This window comes from Lagenorhynchus albirostris, chromosome 4, assembly GCF_949774975.1.
Source record: "Lagenorhynchus albirostris chromosome 4, mLagAlb1.1, whole genome shotgun sequence".
Lineage (NCBI taxonomy): Eukaryota > Metazoa > Chordata > Mammalia > Artiodactyla > Delphinidae > Lagenorhynchus > Lagenorhynchus albirostris.
The window spans coordinates 47,041,193-47,050,433 of NC_083098.1; the positions used below are offsets into that span (position 1 = coordinate 47,041,193).

At 37.8% G+C, this 9,241-nt stretch overlaps 1 protein-coding gene across 1 annotated transcript; it reads left to right on the forward strand.

Annotated features, from left to right (window-relative positions):
- Window positions 1-582: 582 nt before the first annotated feature.
- On the forward strand, window positions 583-2,917 carry CXCL10 (C-X-C motif chemokine ligand 10). The gene is made up of 4 exons (XM_060147217.1): window positions 583-698; window positions 1,212-1,338; window positions 1,569-1,658; window positions 2,089-2,917. Exons 1-4 carry the CDS (start codon window positions 638-640, stop codon window positions 2,120-2,122), a joined length of 312 nt encoding a protein of 103 aa, XP_060003200.1. The 5' UTR covers window positions 583-637; the 3' UTR covers window positions 2,123-2,917.
- The last annotated feature ends 6,324 nt before the right edge of the window (window positions 2,918-9,241 follow it).

The window sequence follows — 9,241 nt, forward strand, 5'->3', positions numbered from 1 at the left end:
TAGTTATCTAACCTTGAATATTATTCTTCCACATATAAAATGATTTCCTACCTTCTTACAGAATTACTGTAGAAATAAAACGAGAAAGTACACAACATCTCTGAAACCCATAAAATGTGAATAAATGTAAGATATTCCTATTTGTGCCTTACTCCTGCAAATTTAAATGGATTCAAAACAAAATATTAAGGCTTACTTGTTTTAAAACTGTGTTTAAGACTTTAACTTGAGTTAAAGTTGACATTTGCATTTTTCAGGAGGTACGAGATGAGAATCCAAGCTCCATTTTTTTAAAAACTATTTATATTTGCAGTAAAGTTATGTTTTTCAAGAAGCAGCTCATGATTTAGAAACTGAAACGTAGCTCACTCTTACTGAAACAAAGGAAGTGGAGGGAAATTCCATAACTCAGAAGCCACAATAAATACAAATAATATCTTTGATTCTGCAACACGGGACTTCCCCAAGGAACAGACACAGGTTTTCCTAAGTCAACTGTAATGTTATCCAATCAGAGTTGGAGAGGGAAAGTGCCTTTGCAAATAAATACTGCAACCTAGCCCGATGTTTTCAGAGACACTCCTCAACTGTTCAGGCAGTCTGAGCCTACTACAGAAGAACCTTCAGTTGCAGCACCATGAACCAAAGTGCTGTTCTTATTTTCTGCCTTATCCTTCTGACTCTGAGAGGAACTCAAGGTAAGGAACTTCAAGGGATATTGAATTTGTAAGATCAGAAATAGGACTGCGTATAAACTCTTTAAGTGCAGAAATAATGTATTTGCAAAAGTTTTACAGCCTGCCTTTTAAATGAAGGGTAAATGAGCAGAGATTCCTTCTGGTCAGAGTTTACAGTCAGAGAAGCAAGTGGAATAAAAGAAAGAGAGAAGGAGGAAGGTGGGAGTGAAGAGGAAGAGGGACAGACAGAGAAAATGTGAGGGAAGGAGGAGAAAGAAGATGAGACAGGTATCTCCTTAGTTAACTTAAGTAACTATATGACCTGGGCTCAAGGGTATGATCTTACAATCAACAAGTTGCAATTCCATTCTTTCAGAGAATCAACTAATTAATCATACAGAGCTGTATGATCACAGATTGAGTATGTGATTACACAGAGGTACAGGTTCAGCTAAGTACTACCCAATCCACATTAAATGCCTAAAATGAAAACTGCGCTAACGTCGTCTGCTGTACCTGTTTCTTTTCCTGCAGAAATACCTCTCTCTAGGACTACACGCTGTACATGTATCAAGATCAGTGATCGACCTGTTAATCCAAGGTCCTTAGAAAAACTTGAAGTGATTCCTGCAAGTCAATCTTGCCCACGTGTTGAGATCATGTGAGTAAAATCCCACCTAATGATCACCTCCCTGGTTGTAATCATACAATTAAATACATGATGATGATTACAAAAATCAGTAAAGGGTTTGTGATGATTCTAAGACTTCTGTACAGCAAAGGGAAACATCTAAAGTGAAACCTAAATGTCTGACTTTAAAACTGTATATTCCGTCTGTTTTATTTGCCCAATATTGTTTTAAATATTTTCATTCCTATTTACTTCTATAGTGCCACAATGAAAAAGAATGGGGAGAAAAGATGTCTTAATCCAGAGTCTAAGACCATCAAGAATTTACTGAAAGCAATTAGCAAGGAAAGGTAGGTTTGCTATTGCTTGCAGAAGAACTGCTCTTTAAGAAATGTTGATCTTGTGATGTTAGAAATATCTGCATAGGGCTTTCCTGTGGAATTCTTGGCTGAAAACGGTGTTACCACCATGCTTCCACTACCTCCCTCTATTTATGTACTGAGGTGTCACCTTGTGTGGTATCAAAAGTTACCCTGATTACTGTCTAGAAGTGTCAATAGGTCACTTTAACCTTAAAGCAGAGCTATAACTATCCAAGCAAAGATGCCAAATTTCCCCCAAGCTTTTCCTGGCCTTAAAAAAGCATCCCGTGTAACCCACAATCATTGCGTAGCAGCAGGAGAGCTAACCACCCACTTCACCTATCTATGAATTCAGCATGTTCCAAGCAGAATTCAGACTGAAGTCAGAGTCATTTACACTCTCCTTCTCTTCTTACAGGTCTAAGAGATCTCAGACACAGAAAGAGGCATAATCACTGCACAACCGATAAGGATGGACCACAGAGAAGCTATTTCTGCCGTCATTTCCCTACACACAGTATATGTCAAGCCCTAATTGTCCGTGGATTGCAGTTCTCCTAAAAGGTGACCAACCACAGTCACCAAATTAGTTGCTACTTCTCCTGCAGGGCGGTAGATGGCTCATCATCCTGAGGTGTTTGGTAGTAACTCTGCCCTGGCACTATACCATAAGCTATGCTGAGGTGCTACGTTCTTCATGAGTGTGCCAAGCCCTAACCCTGCTACTGACAGCTTCCTCACCTTTTCTATCTTCTAAAGGGGGTTATGAAGGGGCCTACCCCTCTGGGCTTCTCAGGGATCTTAGAATCTCAAATAACTAAAAGGTATTCAAAGCAATAATACAATCTGCCTTTTAAAGAAAGATCTTTACTCCACGGGCTTCTACTGCCATCCCTCCAAGGGGCCCATATTCTTCCGGGTGTTATATACATAATTCCAAATACACAGAAGCAGCTAGAAGTATCTGGAACTGTATGTGAAGATAGTATTATTTAGTCAAAGACTACACAAAGTAGAATTCTTAGATGTATATGTTTCTTATATTGTTTTCAGTGTTTATGGAACAACTTGTGTAATTAAGTACTGCAATGGGAGAAATTTTAAAATTTAAATACGTGCTGCATGTTATGTAAGACAAATATGCTGAATGCTTTTCAAAATAAAAGTAATGTTCTCTCCTAGAAATATTAAGAAAGATTATTTAACTGTTTCGAGACCAAAACATAATAAAGTAATTATAACTACGATGAAGTGTCTGGTGGGTCATTTGGGACATTTATTTCATAAAAACCTTAGACTGGAGAATCCGTAGCCTAGAGAATAAGTAAGGATGGGTAGAGGACAAATGAGTTTTAGGATTACCATATTCCTTCCAACTATAGTCTCCTGGAAGGCCCATCATACAGGAGTCCTCAAGGACTTATGTGGCATAACAGAGCTTGGCCTGAGCTTCAGATCCTTAGAGCCAACTTTCTGTGAGACATTTGCAACTCAACATCCCATGGAAACATCAAACTCCAAAATGTCTTAAATTAATTCCTCCCTCCCCCAGATCTATTTCTCCTGCTCTATTCTACAGACTAGTTTAATAGCACCATCATCCATTCAGTTCCCCAAACGAGAGTTCTAGGAGTAATTCTACACTCCTTCTTCTCCCTTGCCTCCCATATCCAATTTGTCATCAAGAAGGTATTTGCAATGCATTTAGTTAGCATATTATTAGTATCTAAAACATATAGAGGGGACTTCCCCGGTGGTCCAGCGGTTAAGATGCCACACTTCCAATGCAGGGGGCCCAGGTTCAATCCCTGGTCAGGGAAGTAGATCCAACACACCACAACTAAAAGATCCCGCATGAGGCAATTAAGACCCAGCACAGCCAAAATAAATAAAATATTTTTTTAAAAATAAAACATGTAGAGAACTCCTATGAATAAAAAAGGAAAAGACAGCTAGCTGAAAAACAGGAAACATAGGAATTTCACAAAAGAAGAAAACACAAGCCCTTAACATATGAAAAGATGCTCAATTTCATTAGTAATCAGGGACATGTACTTTCTCTTTTTATTTTTTTTAACTTTTTATTGGAGTATAATTGCTTTACAATGGTGTGTTAGTTTCTGCTTTATAACAAAGTGAATCAGTTATACGTACACATATATCCCCATATCTCTTCCCTCTTGCATCTCCCTCCCTCCCAACCTCCCTATCCCATCCTTCTAGCTGGTCACAAAGCACGGAGCTGATCTCCCTGCGCTATGTGACTGCTTCCCACTAGTTATCTATTTCACATTTGGCAGTGTATATATGTCCATATATACACTACCACTCTCTCACTTTGTCCCAGCTTACCCTTCCCCCTCCCCATGTCCTCAACTCCATTCTCTAGTAGTATCTTTATTCCCATCTTGCTCCCAGGTGGTTCTTCATGACTTTTTTTTTTTTTTGATTCCATATATATGTGTTAGTATACGGTATTTGTTTTTCTCTTTCTGACTTACTTCACTCTGTATGACAGACTCTAGGTCCATCCACCTCACTACAAATAACTCAATTTCATTTCTTTTAATTGCTGTGTAATATTCCATTGTATATATGTGCCACATCTTCTTTATCCATTCATGTGTTGATGGACACTTAGGTTGCTTCCATGTCCTGGCTATTGTAAATAGAACTGCAATGAACATTGTGGTACATGCCGCTTTCTGAATTATGGTTTTCTCAGGGTATATGCCCAGTAGTGGGGTTGCTGGGTCGTATGGTAGTTCTATTTTTAGGATTTTAAGGAAACTCCAAACTGTTCCCCATAGTGGCTGTATCAATTTACATTCCCACCAACAGTGCAAGAGTGTTTCCTTTTCTCCACACCCTCTCCAGCATTTATTGTTTGTAGATTTTTTGATGATGGCCATTTTGACCGGTGTGAGATATCATCACATTTTAGTTTCGACTTGCATTTCTCTAATGATTAATGATGTCGAGCCCCCTTTCATGTGTTTGTTGGCCATCTGTATATCTTCTTTGGAGAAATGTCTATTTAGGTCTTCTGCCCATTTTTGGATTGGGTTGTTTGCTTTTTTGATATTGAGCTGCATGAGCTGCTTGTAAATTTTGAGATTAATCCTTTGTCAGTTGCTTCATTTGCAAATATTTTCTCCCATTCTGAGGGTTGTCTTTTCGTCTTGTTTATGGTTTCCCTTGCTGTGCAAAAGCTTTGAAGTTTCATTAGGTCCCATTTGTTTATTTTTGGTTTTATTTCCATTTCTCTAGGAGCTGGGTCAAAAAGGATCTTGCTGTGATTTATGTCATAGAATGTTCTGCCTATATTTTCCTCTAAGAGTCTGATAGTGTCTAGCCTTACATTTAGGTCTTTAATCCACTTTTATTTTTTTTATTTTTTTTATTTTTTATTCTTTTTTTTGGTACGCGGGCCTCTCACTGTCGTGGCCTCTCCCGTTGAGGAGCACAGGCTCCGGACGCGCAGGCTCAGCGGCCACGGCTCACAGGCCCAGCCGCTCCGCGGCATGTGGGATCCTCCCGGACCGGGGCACGAACCCGCATCCCCCGCACCGGCATGCGGACTCCCAACCACTGCCCCACCAGGGAAGCCCCACTTTTATTTTTGTGTATGGTGTTAGAGAGTGTTCTAATTTCATTCCTTTACATGTAGCTGTCCAGTTTTCCCAGCACCACTTATTGAAGAGGCTGTCTTTTCCCCATTGTATATCCTTGCCTCCTTTGTCATAGATTAGCTGACCATAGGTGTGTGGGTTTATCTCTGGGCTTTCTATCCTGTTCCATTGAATTGTATTTGTTTTTGTGCCAGTACCATATTGTCTTGATGACTGTGCTTTGTAATATAATCTGAAGTCAGGGAGCCTGATTCCTCCAGCTCTGTTTTTCTTTCTCAAGATTGCTTTGGCTATTCAGGGTCTTTTGTGTTTCCATGCAAATTGTGAAATTTTTTGTTCTAGTTCTCTGAAAAATGCCAGTGGTAGCTTGATAGGGATTGCATTGAATCTGTAGATTGCTTTAGGTAGTATAGTCACTTTCACAATGTTGATTCTTCCAATCCAACAACATGGTATATATATCCATCTGTTCATATCATCTTTAATTTCTTTTATCAATGTCTTATAATTTTCTGCATACAGGTCTTTTGTCTCCTTAGGTAGGTTTATTCCTAGGTATTTTATTCTTTTTGTTGCAATGATAAATAGGAGTGTTTTCTTAATTTCACTTTCAGATTTTTCATCATTAGTGTATAGGAATGCAAGACATTTCTGTGCATTAATTTTGTATCCTGCAACTTTACCAAATTCATTGATTAGCTCTAGTAGTTTTTTGGTAGCAGCTTTAGGATTCTCAATGTATAGTATCATGTCATCTGCAAACAGTGATAGCTTTACTTCTTCTTTTCCCATTTGTATTCCTTTTCTTTCTTTTTCTTCTCTGATTGCCGTGGCTAGGACTTCCAAAACTGTTTTGAATAATAGTGGTGAGAGTGGGCAACCTTGTCTTGTTCCTGATCTTAGAGGAAATGCTTTCAGTTTTTCACCATTGAGAATGATGTTTGCTGTGGGTTTGTTGCATATGGCCTTTATTATGTTGAGGTAGGTTCACTCTATGCCCACTTTCTGGAGAGTTTTTATCATAAATGGGTGTTGAATTTTGTCAAAAGTTTTTCTGCATCTATTGAGATGATCATATGGTTTTTATTCTTCAATTTGTTAATATGGTGTATCACATTGATTGATTTGCATATATTGAAGAATCCTTGCATCCCTGGGATATATCCCACTTGATCATGGTGTATGATCCTTTTAATGTGTTGTTGGATTCTGTTTGCTAGTATTTTGTTGAGGATTTTTGCATTTATATTCATCAGTGACACTGCTCTGTAATTTTCTATTTTTGTAGTATTTTTGTCTGGTTTTGGTATCAGGGTGATGGTGGCCTCATACAACGAGTTTGGGAGTGTTCCTTCCTCCACAGTTTTTTGGAAGAGTTTGAGAAGGATGGGTGTTAGCTCTTCTCTAAATGTTTGATAGAATTCCCTTGTGAAGCCATCTGGTACTGGACTTTTGTTTGTTGGAAGATTTTTAATAACACTTTCAATTTCAGTGCTTGTTATTGGTCTGTTCATATTTTCTATTTCTTCCTGGTTCAGTCATGGAAGGTTATGCCTAAGAATTTGTCCATTTCTTCCAGGTTGTCCACTTTATTGGCATAGGGTTGCTTGTAGTAGTCTCTTAGGATGCTTTGTATTTCTGCGGTGTCTGTTGTAACTTCTCCTTTTTCATTTCTAATTTTATTGATTTTAGTCCTCTCTGTCTTTTTCTCGATGAGTCTGGCTAATGGTTTATCAATTTTGTTTATCTCCTCAAAGAACCAGCTTTAATTTTATTGACCTTTGCTATTGTTTTATTGTTTCTATTTCATTTATTTCTGCTCTGATCTTAATGATTTCTTTCCTTCTGCTACCTTTGCAGTTTTTTTTTCTTCTTTCTCTAGTTCCTATAGCTGTAAGGTTAGATTGTTTATCTGAGATTTTTCTTGTTTCTTGAGGTAGGCTTGTATAGCTAGAAGCTTCCCTCTTAGAACTGCTTTTGCTGCATCCCATAGGTTTTGGATCCTCGTGTTTTCATTGTCATTTGTCTCTAGGTATTTTTTGCTTTCCTCTTTGATTTCTTCAGTGATCTCTTGGTTATTTAGTAACGTATTGTTTAGCCTCCACCTGTTTCTGTTTTTTATGTTTTTTTCCCTGTAAGTCATTTCTAATCTCAGAGTGTTGTGGTCAGAAAAGATGCTTCATATAATTTCAATTTTCTTAAATTTACTGAGGCTTGATTTGTGACCCAAGATGTGATCTATCCTGGAGAATGTTCTACGCACACTTGGGAAGAAAGTGTAATCTTCTGTTTTGTGATGGAATGTCCTATAAATATCAATTAAATCTATGTGGTCTATTGTGTCATTTAAAGCTTCTGTTTCCTTATTTATTTTCATTTTGGATGGTCTGTCCATTGGTGTAAGTGAGGTGTTAAAGTCCCCCACTATTATTGTGTTACTCTCAATTTCCTCTTTTATAGCTGTTAGCATTTGCCTTATGTATTGAGGTGCTCCTATGTTGTGTGCATATATATTTATAATTGTTATATCTTCTTCTTGGATTGATTCCTTGATCATTATGTAGTGTCCTTCCTTGTCTCTTGTAACATTATTTTAAAGTCTATTTTATCTGATATGAGTATTGCTACTCCAGTTTTCTTTTGATTTCTATTTGCATGGAATATCTTTTACCATCCCCTCACTTTCAGTCTGTATGTGTCCCTAGGTCTGAAGTGGATCTCTCGTAGACAGCATATAGATGGGTCTTATTTTTGTATCCATTCAGCCAGTCTATGTCTTTTTGTTGGAGCATTTAATCCACTTACATTTAAGGTAACTATCAATATGTATGTTCCTATTGCCATTTTCTTAATTGTTTTGAGTTTGTTATTGTAGGTCTTTTCCTTCTCTTCTGTCTCCTGCCTAGAAAAGTTCCTTTAGAATTTGTTGTAAAACTGGTTTGGTTGTGCTGAATTCTCTTAGCTTTTGCTTGTCTGTAAAGATTTTAATTTCTCCGTCAAATCTGAATGAGATCCTTGCTGGATAGAGTAACCTTGGTTTTAAGTTTTTCCCTTTGATCACTTTAAATATGTCCTGCCACTCCCTTCTGGCTTGCAGAGTTTCTGCTGAAAGATCAGCTGTTAACCTTATGGGGATTCCCTTATGTGTTATTTGTTGTTTTTCCCTTGCTGCTTTTAATATTTTTTCTTTGCATTTAATTTTTGATAGTTTGATTAATACGTGTCTTGGCATGTTTCTCCTTGTATTTATCCCTTATGGGACTCTCTGTGCTTCCTGGACTTGATTAACTTTTTCCTTTCCCATATTAGGGAATTTTTCAACTATAATCATTTCAAATATTTTCTCAGTTTCTTTTTCTCTTCTTCTGGGACCCCTATAATTCCAATGTTGGTGCGTTTAATGTTGTCCCAGAGGTCTCTGAGACTGTCCTCAGTTATTTTCATTCTTTTTTCTTTATTCTGCAGTGCAGTAGTTATATCCACTATTTTATCTGCCAGGTCATTTATCCGTTCTTCTGCCTCAGTTATTCTGCTATTGATCCCTTCTAGAGAATTTTTAATTTCATTTATTGTGTTATTCTTCATTGTTTGTTTGCTCTTTAGTTCTTCGAGGTCCTTGTTAAACGTTTCTTGTATTTTCTCCATTCTATTTCCAAGATTTTGGATCATCTTTACTATCATTATTCTGAATTCTTTTTCAGGTAGACTGCCTATTTCCTCTTCATTCGTTAGGTCTGGTGGGTTTTTACCTTGCGCCTTCATCTGCTGTTTCTCTGTCTTCTCATTTTGCTTAACTTACTGTGTTTGGGGTCTTCTTTTCACAGGCTGCAGGTTCGTAGTTCCCGTCGTTTTTGGTGTCTGTCCCCAGTGGCTAAGGTTGGTTCAGTGGGTTGTGTAGGCTTCCTGGTGGAGGGGACTAGTGCCTGTGTTCTGGTAGAT

Bases quoted from the DNA above. Each gene is read 5' to 3' on its own strand.
- CXCL10 (XM_060147217.1), top strand. From the start codon at position 638: ATGAACCAAAGTGCTGTTCTTATTTTCTGCCTTATCCTTCTGACTCTG. The intron at 699-1,211 runs GTAAGGAACTTC...CTTTTCCTGCAG, and splicing joins GACTCTGAGAGGAACTCAAG to AAATACCTCTCTCTAGGACT. The intron at 1,339-1,568 runs GTGAGTAAAATC...TTACTTCTATAG, and splicing joins TGCCCACGTGTTGAGATCAT to TGCCACAATGAAAAAGAATG.